This window comes from Poecilia latipinna, unplaced genomic scaffold (assembly GCF_001443285.1).
Source record: "Poecilia latipinna isolate Pla-1442-1.1 unplaced genomic scaffold, P_latipinna-1.0 Scaffold84, whole genome shotgun sequence".
NCBI classification, from domain to species: Eukaryota; Metazoa; Chordata; class Actinopteri; order Cyprinodontiformes; family Poeciliidae; genus Poecilia; species Poecilia latipinna.
In genome coordinates, this window is record NW_015112700.1 from 224,575 (window position 1) to 243,563 (window position 18,989).

The 18,989-nt window shown below is 39.8% G+C and overlaps 1 protein-coding gene across 1 annotated transcript in view; it reads left to right on the forward strand.

Annotated features, from left to right (window-relative positions):
* The window catches only part of LOC106938846 (corticotropin-releasing factor receptor 1-like), an 82,043-nt gene that overhangs the window by 30,281 nt on the left and 32,773 nt on the right, over window positions 1–18,989 (forward strand). The window contains exon 5 of the mRNA XM_015021036.1: window positions 18,574–18,659. Within this exon, the coding sequence (XP_014876522.1) occupies window positions 18,574–18,659 (86 nt within the window). The remainder of the gene's footprint in view (window positions 1–18,573; window positions 18,660–18,989) is intronic.

Consider the following 18,989-nt stretch of genomic DNA (forward strand, 5'->3'; position numbering starts at 1 on the left):
TATATATATATATATATATAATTATTTATTTTTTTTCTTATGATCTGGATCCTATTTAACATTTCTACTGTTGAGTCACTTTAGTTTCTGAATTACTGCTGGGTGTTTGTGCACATTTTAATTCTCAAGCATAGTGGCGATCAACACATCACATTTCACCTGTAAGCAGCTTCCCCCTGCCTGCCGACTATCCAACTTTGCAGCTCTGTGCTGCAATTTATTGGCCTCTAAAACATAAAAACAACTTCTTTGCTAACTTTCGGGGGTTTTATTTTAGCAGATTTTGTGTCGGGATATGACTGGATTTTACAGGTAGGGGATTTAAATATTTATGTCTGCTGTCCAGAGAAGCTGCTTGTCAAGGACTTCCTGGATTTAATAGACTCTTAACTTTACTCAATCTGTCAATGGTGCCATCCAAGAACGTAGGCACACATTGGACCTGGTTTCATCCCATGGATAATCTCTCCTTAATCTGGAGACTGACGATGCTGTCATTCTGACCATATGGCCATTTCATTTGATTTAATTTATCTTTTCAAAGATGTCAAACTGTGTGCTCCTGCTCAGCATGTCATGCATTGTCATGCTTTTAACTTTAATACTGCTGCACAGTTCTCACAGGCCGTCTTTGGAGAAGCATCCTCTCAACCCTGAGGGTCTTCCAATCACGGAGGAGTAACTTTCTCACTTTGCCTGAGTTTGTCCTGGATACTGTTGCTCCCATGAGATTAAAACAGCCAAAGCTCAAATCACTGTCTTGGTTAAATGACAACTCCCGAGTCATCAGGAGGAAGTGCAGGAGGATAGGAAGGAAAAGACAGACTTTGAATCTCATTTGAAATGCTAAACGAAAGCAGGAGTTATCAGAGAGAGAGAGAGTGTAACAGCTGCTAAAGCTAATTATTTTTCTAGGATTATGCTAACTTGCACAGGCTTCATGTTCTTTATTACACACCAAATCCAGATTTAAATGTGAATTAGCATGTCTCTTTTGAAGCCTCCAGTAGGATATAGAAAAAAATGTCTCAACTTTGTGGAAAAAGTTAGATCTTATCTGATGACTGCCTTCCAATGACCCGAATTGACCCAGTTTGGGTCTAGTCACGTGGCTCTGTTCTATAAACAGTCTTTGCGAAAAATACATTTAACCATCAGATGTTACCGACGTAAATTAAAACTGTCCAACAACAACAAAAACAAAAAAGTAAAATTGTTGACTGGTGTGCTTCTACTCCAGCGTTGCAAATATATTTCCAATAAAAAAAAGTCTTGAAAACCACAGGGCTGTACAGTGGGACAAACGCACCGCCTTTGAGATGAAAACTCTGTCCGTTTGGCAAATTACTGTTCTGATGTCGCACAACATGTTCAACATGGCTGTGACCAAAGGCTGCGGTAGTTTTGGGTCTTGGATAGGTGACAGATGGGAGCTGAATATTTACGTCAGATTGCAGTTACAGGAAGTTATTTATTATTTTGATGCTTTAGTCAAAAGAGTCAATGAAGTCTGAAGTGCAATAGCCAAATTTGTTCTGAGAACCTTAATACATATGATAAAAAAAGAAGTACAGCAGTTTTTCAATCTCCTACAGTTATTCGCCAAGTTCTACTCATCAATGCTCCCAGTCACCACTGTTGGGCTTGTCACTATCCTGTTTAGAAGCTGTAACCATAACAGCAGCAGCTGTCATTTCTAAAATTATTTTCTACAATGTTTACAGTGCAGTGTATAAAATATGTAATTGTAAGAGCTCGCAACAGGGCACTCTATTAAATAGATACAACTCTGAAACACCCAAGTGCCTTGTTCTTCACTTTTCAAAAATGTCCTGGCCTTTTCGCGAACATTGACATAAAAGTGTGCGTGTATATATTTTTATACACAAGCTTTATTTTGCCACCACATACCCAGCGTCTGCCAGCAAAATCAAAAGACAAGCGTGTTTTGCAGCGGAGTGTATCTGGGTCGGAGTCGATGGAGTAGAAAGTGGCATTAGGGCTGTAATGAGTGGCTTCAGGTGAAGACAAGGGCAGATCACTGAGACTTGAGTCGAGCTCTTAAAAGCCCGAGTGGAAGTAGCTGCTTGCATCAGATCCAGAGGGAGATTATTCCAGAGTTCAGGTCTCAAAGTGCAAAAGTCAGCTTCTCTATTCCTCTGAAATACGGTTACAGGAACGGAGCTGAAGACCTGAAACGCGTCTCAGCCGCAGCTCTGATCTTGAGAGACAAACCAGAGATTAAAACGGTACAATTTGACTTCTTCTATTTGATTTTGAGAGTCACTAGCGACAAAATAACAATAAAGCTTATCTCCAGTAACAGATAACTTGAATGAGATAAAACAATAAATAAACATTGATTTTGATAACAAACTTGTCCTCATCTTAACCCACAACAGGATGTTTGTGATAGATAAACATGTCCTCCTGTCCGGTAAGATAAATCTTAGCATCCATTGTATGAGAGCTTTAAACAGGCTCCCCGTCCTGAATAGATGTACTTGCATGAATCAGGACTGTGGCACCAGGCTGGAGTTCCAAAATTAGATCCAGATAAATCCTCTGTTTTCTGCAGAGCCAGACAGAAGTAGCACGTCTGTGCGGCTCCCATGCACCGGATCTTTTAAAATTGATCAATCTAAGGGTATTAGAAAATATAACTGATGCCTTGGGGCTTTTTTACAAAAACTAATGTCAGAGAAGAAAAAAAAGAAAACGCAGAGATGGGCTATTTTTAAAGGAGCAGCTACTTTTTTGTTGGAAATAAAATTGTGGTTTACGTTCATTATTGCTTTTCAATTTTTTCTTTTAATATATTTAAAAGTTTTTTATATATATATTTAAGCAAGATTAAAGCTATTTTGTTGTTTTTTTTTTATTAAAAATGGAAAGTTTTGAAGATGGATGAGTACATGAGTACTTATTTGACTGAAGAAACTCAATGTGTCTCCAATCAGGGATGGAAGGAATACTTATCTAAAACAAGACAAATGATCAAACTAATAAAAAAAGAGAGAAGTAGAAACTAATAAAATAGCTGCAGACCGTCTTAGTTGACGTAATTTTAGGTAGAAATGCAGCTAAACTGGAGTGAAGCAGAGCGGTGGGAGCATAATGAGTCAGGACTGCATGAGAAACCACTGTTTATGGACGGAGCTACAAATATAGACACAGTAAAAGCAATCTGACCTCAGTCTATAGAATCTGATACAATAACCAAAAGTATCAGGTGCTGTAGCTTCTACAGAAATGTGAAATAATCTCTGCGACATGATTCCAAAATATCTCTGCAGCAGGGGTGCACAGTTCTCCAGAGACACACTCCTGCAAGTTTTGGATGCTTCGCTTCTCCAACACACCTGGATCAAATCACCAGATTCCATCTCCGTTCGGTCATTCAGCTCTGCAGAATCCTGGTAACGGGCCTTTCATGTGAGTCAGGTGTGTTGGAGAACTGGACACAGACATTCCTGCTCTACAAAGTCACACCTTCTGACCTACGAATGTTGTTTATCTGTTGCCGCTCTCTGCTAGTGTGTTACTATGACCCATATGCCATTGGAGCTCCAGATGATGCCATTCAACACATGAACCCATGTGTGTGTTACAGAACGATGTGCTTGACCTGATTTCAGACACGTATGATTCTGCGTCCACCTTCTGCACACTGAAGGTGGACATGTCACTCTTTGATATATGCATGCCTTGAAAACGCCCTTGACCTCTGCAAAGTTTATATAGAAGCTTTTAACTTTTTGTTTACAAAATTTGTGAATCTTCCCTGATCAGGACACCTGAATTAACTCCTCTGTTGAAATGTTATCCTTAATAAATGGTTTAAAAGATGCTTGTCGTGATGCTGCTGTGTCCCCTACATGACTTGTGGCAAAATGTAAATCCGATTTTCTTTCTCTGCGTTGCATTGCTTTGCGATGCTTCATCACGTCAAATTCTTGTAAAGTACATTGAAGTTTGTGTTTGCAACATGACGAAGTGTGGAAAACAAAGGTAGGAAAAGATCAAATACTGCCTTGATATCTCAAGGCTCTCTTATTTAACAAGGCTGCTTTATTTTACTGTACCTCTTTCAGTTATTTTCTGTTTCAAAACGGTAACACTACATTTAGCAGCTTCTGCTTGTTGCTGTACAATGCAGTACATGTCCCAAATTATCATCTGTGCGAACAGTTATTTCCCTAATTAACACGTTACATTCACCGCTGAACTTATAATTTTGTTCAATTTAACACAAGCGAAAAGGGGGGAAGAGGGGAAGAAAAATCACACATATAATGAGCCAGAAGGAAAAAGAAAAAAAAAAAGCCAAAAAAGGGCTAAATGCTTTCGTTAACCTTCCTCCTGAGACTCTGTGCCTGGAAAGAAACTTAATTGGAGCAATCAACACATGCTAATCATTACCAGCTCCTCAACATATCTGATCCTGATCCCAGACTTGAAGCGTGTTGTCAAACATATGCACGGAGGGGATGACGGACGTCCAGCGGGCGTTGTCCAGACCGCTCAGCCGCAGAGAGCTCTGACAGGTGCCCGTGGCGCTGCACGCCCGTTCGTGACTCAGCCTGGAACAGCTATCTTTGCCGCTGCCCATCTCGCCCCTCCCGCAAACCCTTGCACCGTTTATTGCCAGGCTTGACTTTCCCCTTAATGGTCCCCCAGAGGGAGGCTGGTGGATTTTCACATGTGCGCCTGACAGTGTGGGAGCAGCTCCCGTTTGCTTGCGTGGATGCCCATTTCACCGAGTGGCTGTGAGTCTCCGGGTGTGTGCCAGTCAGGATGAAGAGGAGAAGTGGGGAGGGAGGAGGGCAGTAGGTTTATTTAGAGAAGTGCTGGCGGTCAGCAGGGTGGCTGAGCCCTCGCTCCGGCTCGCCATCTCATCCACCAACAATAAATGCAATCTATGTTTTTGTTGAGCGAACTGCGGGTCAGAGGAGTGTTTGTTAAATAGTTCATGGATGCCAGTCGGTACACAGACAGAAGAAGGGTAAACGTGAAGTGGAGTAAAAGCGAGGTGAATGGCTGCTGCTGTTCCTCATAAGGATCGTGCCGCCAGTGAGACTCGAGAAGTAAATTATTACCTGAAAGTGGACGGCTCAGACCATTCAGTTGTGTCGCTCTGCAGAAGCAAACAGCTGTTATAGTCAGAAAACACAGCCATCTGGAAAACTGGAACCGGTTCCCGTTTCTGCAGATGACTTGCAGGTTTTACAGTTCAGTGGAATGGGGACAGGATTTACTTTTTGATAAAAATAAAAAAAAAAACGAAGTGGTGGCAGAATTTTCCAGTAATAAAAAAAAAAAAAAAATCTATATACCTGGAACTTGTTTTGGAAATTTGAACTTTTGGGAACAAAGCTTTACTTCTGGACGCAGAATTTGTTTTGTGATAATGAATCTTTTTTTTTTTTTTTTAAAGGTAAATTAACCGTAACAAGGCGACAGGGTTGGACCCATTGGTTAGCCTTGTTGCCGGCAACCATGACAGCAGCTCACCTGCCTCAGTGGATGAGAAGCTTCAGTTTTAGGTTTAAAATGAGTTTGTTTTGTGTCATAAGGAAAGTTTACGTCGCTGCAGCTCTTATTTTCCCGTCTTGCGGGTAATGCAGAAATGAATCGATGTAAAAAAAAAAAAAATCCAAATCCAAACAAAAAGGCTAACCAAGAGACTTCTGAAGTCTGCAATGTAAGACAGATGTTGCAGTGTGGATCAGTGTGAGATCTGCAGCATGCTCTACTGAAGCAGGTAATGCTTGTCCAGATAAGAACAAAAGACTGTCCATGTCCAAAGTTGGACAGAGTTTCTCTCTGCAGGTCTGCAGGCTGCTCTTCCCTGCAGAGTTTTGATGTTGTTCTGCTTTAACGCACCTGATTTCATCTGATGCGTCTTTAAAAAGTGTCTGCTCAGCTCGATGTCCTGTTGAGGGAGTAATAAATCAGTTGAATTATGTGCATTGGAACAGCAGCACTACTAAGGCCACTGCTACTCTTCTTCCTTTAATACCATTGGGGTCACTAAGTAAGAACATCCTGAAAGTGACAGTTTTATATATATATATATATATAGTTTGTTTCCCCTTCCTTTTTATTATAATTTTTTTTGCACATGGATGCGATGTCAACTGGCAGGGAATATTCAGTTTGTCAAGTACACTCGGCTGTAAATGAGGATCAAGATGGACCAGCAGTGCAACCTGAGTCTGTTGCAATGGAATATGTCAAACTACATAGTTTTACCTGTTCCTTAACCTCCAAAGAAAAAATTTAAAATGATTTTTACTCAGGGATTTGCTGCATGTGTTGAAGAAACTAGAAAACTAGAATTAACTTTAGCAGGAGTAACTCAGGGGGGGAAGTTTCCTCTGTGATCTGTTCGGTCTCTGACATCATTGTGGGAAAGAATTTACTCATCTTTCCAACTTTGCTTCAGTTCATTAAGGTTTCCAGAGGTTTGTTTCTGCACCACAGCATTTTAAAGAAATGAGTTGCATGGGCGATTACAACACATATTCTTTTTCTCTTTTTGTTTGGGATCGTCAGACGTTTAACTGTCAAATAACTTTGTACACCACGGAGCTAATGGATGGCGTGTTTTCGTGCTGTTTTTGGTTTTCTCGAAACATTGCATTACGTTTAAGCTATTGGTCTCATTTGCACGTAAGAATTAAACTGCCAGAGTTTGGAAATAAACTTAAGCGCCGTGTCTCGTTTAGGCGAGAAAATGTTCTCGTTAAAGCGAGATGCAAAGCTCGTAAAAGCAAGACTTGTTTCTTATTAAAAACAAAATATATTTTCTTTCATCGAAGAAAGGTGGCAACAGTAAAACAGCAAGACCTCTTCGGATTTTGAAATGTCATTTAGAAGAAGCGGTGAGAAGAAGGAATGAGCTCTTTCATGCGTTTTTAAGAAGTTGTAATCAGTCGGAGGAGTGCGATTTTTATCTCGTTAAAATGAGAAATTTTGTCATTTTAATGAGTTTTTCATCTCCTTATGACGAGGTTTTCTCATTTTAACGAGTAACTTTCTCGCTACAGCGAGATGCTGCTCCTGAATTTATTTCCGAGCCGTGGCAGTAAATGTTTCCGTACAAATGAGACCAAAGTAGAGATGTTTGAACATAATGCAGTCGCATGTTTGGAGAAAACCAAAAATTAGCATAACCATGTCATCCATCAACTCCTCATTGTACGAAGATATTCAACTGTCAGATGTCTGACTATCTGTCTGACAGATGCATGCATTTGTCCATAAGCCATTGTCTCAAACCGCTGATGGTTGCAGTGTTGTAAATCTGATTTGTCCCTCCATATTCTTTCAGAGAGAAGAGGTGTTTACCTTCAACCGCGGTCAGATTTTATTTAATAGTGACAAACTTGAACATGCAACCTGAGGTTATTGTCACAAGAATCTCTTCCTGCCTAATTCCCAGTGAGTACAGATACATACATTTTTTGAATAAAACAAAATCAGATGGCAAAATGAAAAAAAGAAACATTTTAGCAGTCAAGTTACTTCCTGTCCAGCCTTTAATACCAGAATAAAATACCTAAATACTGTATTTTCTGCACCAGCTAACTTTATATACATTCTCCAGCTAACCTAAATGTTGTGAAGTAACCTGTCAGAATATTGCAAGGCAAAATGTAATTTGTGCTTTAATGAATAATTAAAAGGTAAACTCATGTTCTAAAAATGTCTGACTTTGCAGAAAAAAATAATAATAATAAAAAATCTCCAAAATTATCTCTCACCTATTTTTCGTGTATTTAAAAACTAGAAATAATTTTTAGCATCTTAGATGACATGAAACTAGAAAATATTGGTCTGATTTAATGAGGTAAAACAAGTTGTGCGCCATTTTCTGTAGTCTATGTAAATATACTGTTAGTGCCTAAGTAGTTTAGTCATTTTCTTTTCTACTTGACTTGATGGGTTATTGAAAAAACATCCTCAAAACCCTTTAACCTTCCTTGTCATGTATGTATTTTTCTAAGTTTTTCCTGACATTTGTATCCATGTTTGCTGCCTCCCCGGGCTCCGCTTGACGATCATTTGTTTGTGTGTCTGACTCATATGAAACGTCCTGTATGCACACGTAAACAGCTTTGATTTGTATAGTTTGTTTTGCCCCCACGGTTGTGCGAGAAACACTGCAGTTTGCTCTCAATTAGTGCAGATAACATGTCCTTTTCTTCTGTGCTGATGCAGGCGTTAATTAGACCCCTGCTTCGGATGCGCAGAGGAGGAAGACGCTTCTTAGCCACAGCCATTGATCCAATAGAATTGGAGAGCTAAGCCACTGTGACGAAATTTGGGTCAGCATATTTGCTTGCAAGGGGCGTACAATTACAGCCACACTTCTGCTCTGTCCCGCATTTTTAGCCGCAGAGGTGACCCTCTGTGTGAGATCGTATTTGTTACGAAGCAGCTTGTTTGTTTGCCCGGTGTGATGTTTAGAATTAAAATTAAAATGCAAAGGGGATAATTTGGGCTCAGCGTGCATGGCTCCAGTGGGATTTTTAATCTTGCTCTTGTCATACACATTATCATACAGAGGCAGATAACGAAGCAAATGTTACAAATAATATTTACCGTGTCGCGTGCATCTCCTCAAACGAAGAGATGCGACGTGAGCCATCTCGGAGTCTCTGGAGGCATTTTTGGGGTGTTGTGATTGAAACTCGTGGCAGAAGTCCGGTTTGACAGCAGCCTCTACATAAAATCAGCAGTTATTTTAGGGACCTTGAGCTTGCGACCCTGTGCAAAGGCGCTTTACGACGCTGTCAGTGGCTCACATCCTGAGAGGACTGCAGGAGAATGGTAATAAAGAGGTGTTACTGCCACCGTCTCAGCAGAAGGCACAGTGGGAAATCTTATTTCGTCCATGTTGCACCGCCAGCTGAGAGCATGCCCTGTAAATTTAATAAAGTGAGGTCCGGTTTCCCCACAAAACGTCAGGGATTAACCTTTATGCGCAAACAATGCATAGCATTATCGTTTTGATTACTAATGGAGATAAACATTTTGTTAAATTGTCTAGTTTATGTGTTTCCAGTAATTCTTACAGATGCTTGTTTACATTCTAGCATTTAACATGCTACAATTACAGTTAATTTACTTAGCTCATTTTAGCTTAGCAAAGCACATCGGCAGTGTAGCTTCACATAACACAGACACTGTTTGATTTGGCATTGTACAGAGAAAGTTTAGCTTAACATATTGAACATACATTTTGGCATAGCACAGAGAGTATAGATTTGCATCGGATGTCCTGTCATAGTGCAGATACTTTATCAAGCACAGGGACTCAAAACAGGAAAAGCTCTCCCGATTCCTTTTTATTTCAGGCTTAAAATGTTTCAAAGGTTCAGAGAAATTGGAGATATTCATTGTTCTCGACGTGGTTGGTTATGGTCAAAGAGAAGAAATGAGAGAAGTTATGGCAAAGGACTTTCATTCGGCCTCGGTGACACGTTGATTAGTGGAGGAAGCTCTTTAATACTCACCTCCACTCCAGTGTTGAAACATCTGTGGACTGTGGAGACGGCTGAGTCCCCAGCATAGTTAAAAAAAAATAAAAAAATTCTCAACTGGCAGGTACCAGGTCTGGCTCAGAGATGCTGAATTCATTGGACATTATGGGGCTGTCATGAATGACATGCCTTTTCAATCTCGGCCAGCAACAAATTTTCCATGGCAGACCAGGGTGGTGTTTTTATTTGGAGCCTTTTGAAAGGAATTAACAGAGGGGAGCAATTACACTTTTCAGCTGCAGTGGAAAAAGGACATTATGACTGACTGTCAGAGCTCAAACTAACAAAGAGCAGTGTAGTTTTTCCCCAGGTTGTGGAACAGAGCACCAGGCCTTTATCCTTGCAGAGTCGATGAGGGGGTCATGGGAAATTGATTGCCCAGTCCACATGTGTTTCAAGGCTCTGAAAAATGATTATGACCATACTCCCCCGATGCATCCTTTTGGGGGTTTGCTGCAGGAGTTTGGGACGCTGCGGTCCCTTTACAAGCTTTTTGGTCCCCGATGCGCCAAACCCAGAGCTGTGTAAGCATTCTGGATATTAAGTTCTTCATAATGCAGGGTGGACTCCGTCAGGGCTGCTTCTGGTTTTAATGGACAAAATCTCAAGGCATAGCCTGGTTTGAGAACCCCTGGATGTCATAGTTGCTGTTTCCAGATGTTGTGGTAATGGTGGCATCATCAAGCTATGACCTTCGGAGGTCTCTGGAGCAGTTCACAGTTGACCGACATATTTACTTGTTTTAATGGTTATGTAGTTTATCACGTGGAATGTTTTCTGTTTTACTTTTAGTAGAGATGACAAGCTTGACAAGACTGTTGGAACAAAAGTACTACTGTTGTGAAGGCTCTTTCTAAATCCAGCTAATTTGATTCAGCTGTTATGTGCACTCGAACACATGCTCGGCAAATTCTATTAGAAGTAATGATTAAAGGAGACCCATTAAGCAAATTTCTTTGCACATTTTGTACTTCCATTTGGGTCTTTACTGCTTCTAGAAACAGTCCAAGTGCTAAAAAAATAAAGTAAAATCACCCAGCCGCTTTTTGGCAATAGCTAAATGTTTTGTTGGTGACTGGAAAACAAACCTTTTCAAAAACCTCCCAATTATTTAGTCACAATTACTGGGCACTGCTTCTCACCTGGCAACCCCAGCCCCGTACCAACCCAAGCGGAGATCCGCTCACTTCATTTTTCGAAGATGAGCATGTTTACCCAGCTGGTTCTATCACTGTGTGCGCTGTACAATGGCTGCTGGAAAACACACGGGTTTTGTTGTTATTTGTAATGAACAACATGTGTCCATGGACATTTTCCCAGTCACGGAAAACAGGACTGTTTGGCTTCATTTAACTTGTCAATTTCAATGTCCCAGCCACATTGCCAGAGAAAATTATACTTTGTGCAAATCCTTTCACGGACTATTTTCAAAACAATCGACAGTACATGGCAGGATTTACCAGCGGACTTCGACTATCCTTACTGCTTGTTGCCAGTCTGCAGATTAAAACCCTCCTGCAGTCCTAGCTTGACGTTCTGGAAGAGCAAGGCAGATGTCACGCTTGGACAACAGGAATGCGATGGGGGTGTGCCGTCAGTTTAAGAAACCATGGATTCTGTGTTAGTCCTAAGATGGTTTCCTCTGTACTTATTAATAAGGTATATTTGGTGTTTGACCTATTGAATTTCTCAGCATTTTTAGAGGGTGTCTCAAATATTTACGTCTCTCACCTACTCACACTCGGTTCATTAAAGAATACTATGACCTCTGCATCCGTCTTCAAGATACATATATTGGATTATTTACAACCACCAGTCTCTGTGTGTCAATGGGTAGGATCAACAGACCTGTGGATTCACCGCCAAACATGCCACCATGACTGGGAGATGATGAGTGAGATCAAATTGTGTTCACTATAGAATCTTGGTTTTGCTGACCACAGATGGCCCTTGTCTGTATGCATAACGTGGCAGTGTTGTGGAGAAATTCACCAGGGTTTCTTTGTGCATCAAGATCTGGGTCACCTCTGGTCATGATTTGAGGGACCCTGACAGCACAGCACTACGTCAGTGCCACCCTTCATCCTCTCGTCTAACTTGTGCTGCAACAGCTCCCTGGTAGTCTTTTTAACAAGGCACTATCAGCAAGGTCGCCCAGTTCTACCCAGATCAAACATCTGTGGAATCGGGTCAGACCTGAACAATAACCATCAACACTCTGGATATCACAGGATAGTTACAATAGCTGTGGGCCAACTTGTCACCGGGCAGGACACTGTGGTTGTTTTATACCATTTTGCACTGAATCATTAGCTTGTGTCTATCCGTGATTTGATGCAACACTGCAGACTACTGATGTGCTTAAAAATAATTTTAAATAAAACTAAAAAATCCTATTATTTATTATCTCTAAAAGTTGGAGAAGATATTTCAAATATCAGCTGTACCTGAAAGATTTTGCCTTTATGCCTTAAGATCAATTTGATTGTTTCTTCAACTCTTAATAATTGCTGGTGTTAAAATCCACTTTTTTTTAACATCTATCTTGAATGCCACCATATTAATGAGTGATCATATTTTGGTTGTAACTTGACTTCACATCGTTCACTTTTCAGTTCAGTTTGGTTCAGAAATACTTTATTATTACACAACATGCTGTTGTAACTCGTATAATGCAAGTTTGGTCAAAGAGTAGTCATAAATGCTGATCTCTATAAGCAAGAAGGATCTCCTGGAGTTATTTTTGTACAGTATGTTTTTGTCCAATTTCTCTGAAACTGAATTGGCGAGCTCAAAGACCACTAAAAATAACCAGCAAAAGCCTGATTTGTGCATCTCTAACTATATGCAGTACGTTCTTTCTGCTTTGCCACGCTTCCTTTCTGAATCAGTGAAGCTTGTATTATCTTGAAATGCATCATTCCCCTCATAAACAAGAGGCTTGGGTTAATATAGGCTGGAGAACAGCACTAGTGGAGCATCACGTATGTGAAAGTTACCAATTCAATGTGTAACACTTCACCTCTGCACCTTCACCAGTCCTGGTCCTGAACTTGGATAATGAGCATTCTTCGTTCAGACCAGAGAATTTGATGTTTCAGTGTGATCTCACATTTTCAATGGCCAGATTTCTGAATAATTCTCCATTTCACCTTAAAGCCTAAGCTAAAATGTACTACGGCCCAGAAAGCACTGAATCGTCTCTAGGGCTGGTTATAATCCTTCCTTGTTTGATGGACATAACGTATTTTTCGTACTACTTGTTTCCCACGTTTTGAACGATGCGGCTTATATCCCGGTGCGGCTTTTCTGTGGATTTTTTTTTTTTCAACCTCCAGAGGGCTCTTTAGCAGGAAGTGAATCATTTGAAGTCAAAATTGGAAATCAAAGAAGAAAGTGCTAATTTTCATTTAGAGCAAGCACATGTTAGCAACAGGCACGACGGAGAAATGTTTTCAAACTCACCCCCTCATCATGGAAACTACACGAAGAAGTTAATGTGATGCAGCTTTTAAGTTGAAGGCTATCAATCTGACAGTACAGATCGATAGCCACTGTACGTAAGCTTGGCGTGAAGGAATCCATGGTTGGAGACGCAGGTTCTGCGTGAGGTGCGCTCTGTAGTCCGGAAAATACGGTAATTGAATTTTCTGGATACAGAACTGAACTTTTCCCCCTGATGATAGTTTCCTAAAGTCTTACTGACCCCAATGCAAAGATAACCACAACAGATATGCATCCCTTTCACGATGCAGCGCTGCCTGAAGGCTTGGTTCAGTATTTGTTTTCATGCTTTTCCCATGAGCCATGTAATGATGGTTCTTTTAATTAATGTGTTAAGCAAAACATGATGAAATCAGTTTTCACTGGGATGCATTTCCTCACACAAACCTTTGTAGGGATGTAAGCCCCTCCCCATCGTTCTCTTTATAAGACTCGGCCTTTGTTCCATGTTGTTTTTACAAGCAATCCTGTGACTGTCCTGATGCCAGTTAATATAATTACCAGTGAAATTTTCCATGAGGCGTTTGTAATTGCATTACAAAGCCCCACTGTTTTCTCGTCCCTGTCTCAAATATTTGTTCACTAAGCCACATGAGAATCTTACTGTATGCGTGATTCTTTTATTATTTATTGTCATCACTTTAAGTCAACTTTTTTTATATAAAGACAGGGTGCAGGACAAGCCCTTTCTTTCTCCAAAGCCTTTCATCATCACGGGTTATTGTTTTATTTTGATTCTTTTGGGGAAGGGGGGGGGGGGCTTCTTGCATGCTCAGAGGTTCCCTCTTTGCGAAAATAATCAGTTTTCATAGTGAAACCTGTGAAGATGCTTGCCATACTGCACTTGAGAAATGTTTGTGTATCGTTTTCCGTGCTTACTGTGTCACCCTGCTCCCTTCTGTTTTGCTTATCTCAGCCCAGTGCATTCTAATGATACATCAGCACTCGACATACACACGAGACACCGATATAAATCTTCCTCCTCACTTTTCCTTCGCGAAGCAACGGAGGTTCCCGAATCGCACAGCTCAGATCTGTCGCATCTGTAGCAGCAGGAAGCATCACTAATTGTATAAGCAGCAAATGAAATTGTTGCCTTTGTCGTTAAATCAATCTTAATTAGCTGCGGCTATTAAACCCTTCTCCTCTCCTCAGATGCAAGCTGTCAGACAATGTCAAAAAGAAGAAGAAAGCCCACTTCATTACCTTATTACATATGAGCTGCGTGGGGGAACAGACTGCATATGCTTAACTGCTATAAATCATTCTGAGTGCAGTGCCAGGAAGAATTCATTTCAAGGTCTCGCTGCTTTGTTTGAAAGCTTCAACATTTGTTCCTCAAAGCTTCTAGCTGCACGACTGGGACGTCTTTGAGACTTGCTTAAAATTATCTCTGGAAAAGAATGGGATTGAATTGCAGTGTGTTTTACTTCATTCATTAAGCAAGAAATTGAAACGAAAATGCGTTTTGTAGCTGAGAAAAAAGTAAGGACACCATTTTGCGGCATTTTGGTTGAGCTAACTTCAGTGAGCTCTTTTTTTTAGCATCAAGCAGTCTTTGACACTAGTGTGAGAAATGGTGTCAAAGAAAATCTTGTCCCATTCCTGATATCTGAAGGGTTTTTTTGTTTGTTTTGTTTGTTTTAAACGTACAGCCTGTTTGAAATCCCTGCAGAGAATCTCAATGAAATCATGAACAAGGCCCTCACACAGACCTTACATTTTCTGATTGTTTTTATTCTCAAAACTTGTCATGTTCAATGATCCAGTTCTGCTTCAACTTTGACCTTTTTGACAGATCTCACATTTTCCTCCATTCATCTCTGACACAGTAGAATTCGTGGTGCATTCTCTGATTGAGAGCTGGCCAAGTCAACCACCAAACATTAAACAGCTGCCGGACAGGTCATCGTAGGAGGTTTAAAGTTTATTTCAAACATTTCCTCTGGTCTGATGTCCAGATAGTTAATTTCATGTGTCTAAAGAAGATTATTCCAGAAGTCCTGGTTTGTTCTCTCTGGCAACCTTACTCAGAGACTCTCAAAGCTTGTTGCAAACAGTTTTTATTTTGAGAAAACTTGAATTATCTTTAAAAAAATTAAGAGATGCAGCATTTTTTAGCAAGTTTTCTCTCTCTTTTTCATTTTTGTTTGGGAATTCCCTTTTTTTTTAACCTGCTGACTTGCAGCCTCCAGCAGCCATGCGCTCACAAACCCTCTATAAAAAGAACAGCGGGAACATTTTAAAGACTGCAATTTGCAGTGAGTTTAAAACCATGTTTTTTAAGAGTGCCACACCTTGAAGCCATTTTCAAAACTATCCTCTGTGACCTCATTGATGCATCTTTGTTTATATTAGCTTCTACACAATTGCTTTGCGCGCCAGCTTTGTTTTTCTAAATGGGACGCAATGTGACTTTATTGCTTCGGCTACAATATATTTGCATGAAGCCTGAACAAAGAGCCCCGAGGGCAGCTGTGTACTCTTTCAATGTTATGCAAGTGTGGCTTGAGTAAAAGGTGAAAATTAGAGATTTTATGGAGAACGGGGTCTACAGATAAAATAAAAGCTGAATAAAATCGATTTCTCTCAGGGAAATGAAGTGGTTACAAATTAAATATAGATAAAAATAAACAAAAAATAACACAGGTGGTAAACTTTTACAGTGCACTCAAATCTTTTAAGGTACCCTTGAAAGTATTTTTGAAACTGACTTTATGAATTAGTATTTTTTTTTTTCAGACCGTTGAGTACACAACGTTGTTCTGACTTTGACGTAATTCTCCACAGGCAGATTTTAAAGCTCTCTAGGATATTGCATTTGTGGTTTAGGGAATATCACAAGCCAGGTAATCTTGATTGGGTCTGACAGTCCCTTTACGGCGTCAACCTGCTATTTTTACCCAGCTCATTGAACATTAATGCCCTCAGGCAACCCAATCCCATTTTATCTCTGGCCCGCCCCAAACATTTTTAGTTATTAAAACATGCATTCAGGGTCATCAGCCCCCCAGCTCCGGTATCCACCTTCATACTGATGGGATTTTTTTTTCATATACACTCCTAAAGAGCTTATCTCTGAAGGAGATGCCGTTGTGAAGTTGTAATATTTCCCGATTTTGATATATTTGAATTTTTTTAACCTCAAACTTCCCTTCTGCAAGTAAAAAAAAAAAACAAAAAAAAAACTGTCACCAGGAAGACATTCGATGACCCACGGAGGCGACCGGTCACAAGCTCAGGGTCCAAACTGTCTATTAAACCTCTGTGAAAAATATCCTTGTGCAGAACGAAGCGTCAGCCAGTCTGCTTTCGCCGCTCACCAGGCTGACAGAGAACCTGACCTGAAGATGAATAATCCCTCAAACCCGTGCTGAATTTTTTATGCTGCAGCCACGTAACATTATTATGGCAGAAGTAAGTCGGCACATGAAGATCGGCCGTAGCGCTCACGTTCACGCCGCTCAAAGCCCGAGAGGGACATTTGCTCCCTAGCAGTATGACATTTATGATTATATCTGGAAAAAAAAAAAAAAGATTGATCAGTATGAGAGCGAAGGGAATGAGTTACAGTAAAATCTAAAGGTTACATCTTTCAGATGCTTTCATGTCATTTCTTTATCTGCTTTAAAGAAGAGAAATTGTTTTTTTTCTGCATTCTAAAAATGTATTCTGACTTTCAAATCCATTTCATTTAAAGGAAGTGAAAAGTTGCATCACCTTACAGATTTATTCTGGTTTTGCCTTTTTGTCAAGAAAAATGTCTTATTATAGAAGATAAGTAGATATGAAGTGTTTTTAAATTATATTTCATTTATATTTGAAAGCAGTTGTTTGTTAAATTATAAATTATGCTATTAATATGTTTTTGAACAGCTACGTTTAATTTCCCACATGTTACTTGTGTACACATGTCTGATATTAATATTTGTAGTGACCTGCAGTGTTAAAGTGTGATTAACAGACAAAGGCAGAAGAAAATTGCATTTCAGGCCCTAATTAGCTGGTCATTTACAAAATACCAGATGCAGGAATTTACTGGTTTATAGCTAAGGTTATACTAGGAAAAAGTTGTTCACTTTATTTAACTTTAAATTACTTCTTTCTGTGCCTTTGAGCTCCACATTGTTCTTTTTCATTTCTTTCATTTAATGCATGTGCTGAGCTATGATCCAGCAAGTCTGCTTGAAAAATTGAATTTTCCTCATCATTTGTCACTTCTTTCATCACAGCTCCTTCCAATATTCCATAGCTGCTCTATCAAGTGGTGGGTAGCATTTTTATTTCCTGCCAGAAAATAAATAAAACCCAAGCTTATTATTTGACTTTGGTCTTTTTTTCTTTTTTTTTTTTCTCTCTCATTTAACAGTGGAGATGTTTTGGGAATATGCTGACAGTGATTGAGGCTAATGTGATGCGGAAATACATGTTTAATGTAGGTCATTTGAGAATAAATCGGGGCTAAACGTACAATTTAACGGCAAAGTTGAGCACAGAGTGGTACACTACCCTGAGAGCGAACGTGTGAAAAATCACAGCTTTTACAAATACCTCTAATGACATCTCTTCTTATTAATATCAAAAGCGGAAAAAGGTCACGGTGACACAACGAGCGGAAAATTCCATTTACAGACTTAGACACTAAAAACACTAAAAAAAAATACTCCAGTATCATATGTATTTTATGGAGAACGTGTGCACAGAGAAAATAAAAAAATTAAATATTTTTTTCTCTGGGAAATGAAGAAATTACAGATTAAATATAGATAAAAACCCAGGTTCTGAATTTTATTTTAAATATATACCCCCTTAGAAATCAGTTTAAAATTACAGAATAAAAATATATATATATATATATATATATATATATATATATATATATATATATATATACTTTTATTTGATTAATCCAATAAAGGAATTCAAATGTAGCAAATCTTTGTTTTTAGCTAAATCACCAGCAGCTGGGCTGGTTGAAGACCCACGTCCATCTCGCCACCCAGTCGTGTCGGTGCATTTCCCCTCCAAATCTCCTGCTCGATTGCACGGCGTCGTGAAATTTTCTATGCCAGAATATTTGAAATGAAATTGTGTGTTTCAACAAAATGAAAAATTTGAAAGCTTACGACCAAGAAAACACAAATGATTAACCGTGACGCAAAATATCTCATCCTAGAAACCCTACGTTTTTAAGAAACCTGAGTGCTCCAACAATACGTCTCTCCAAATGTTCCCACCTTGTGAAGTGTTATAGGAGAATACTAAGAGCCGTCCCATTAACAAAGATGTTTTCCTGCATTGTTCGTTGCGAGATTATGCTGCTGCAAATGAGCACTGAATTTTTTTTTTTTTTTCCCAGGACTTTTTTACACATCTTTACAAGGAGCGCAATCGAATTTGTCTTGTGGTGTATGTTACATTTCTAAGCTAGGTGCTAAAATATTACTCAAACAGAAAACAAGTCACTTCAGCCCTTATGAATAATCTCTTGTTTGTTTTTGTCTTGCCCTCCGTGCAGATAACGTTTATAGGAAATGTCTTGAAAATGGGACGTGGGCGCTGAAGGGGAACTACTCCATGTGTAAGGCCATACTTCATGAGGAGGTAAGACTTGACAGTGTGCTGTTTGCATGCATGTGTCCTGATTAATGGGGCCTTTTGGAGTTCGTCTTCAAAGCAGGGACCCTGCACTTTAATCAGAAAAAAAAAAAACCCGACAACAGCAACAACAAAGGCAAGGTTAGGAGTGGAAGGAGCCGTTTGGCTTCAGGCGTATTTATAGTAAATATGGACTCAGGGTTTGGTTTCTCAAAGATTGCGTCCTCAGAGACGCTCAAGGGGGATGTGGGGGGGAGTCTAAAAATAAAAGTATCGACTGTGCATCGCCCATGAGCGTCACTGGGAGGAATCTGCTTCAAAGCACAATGAGTGAGT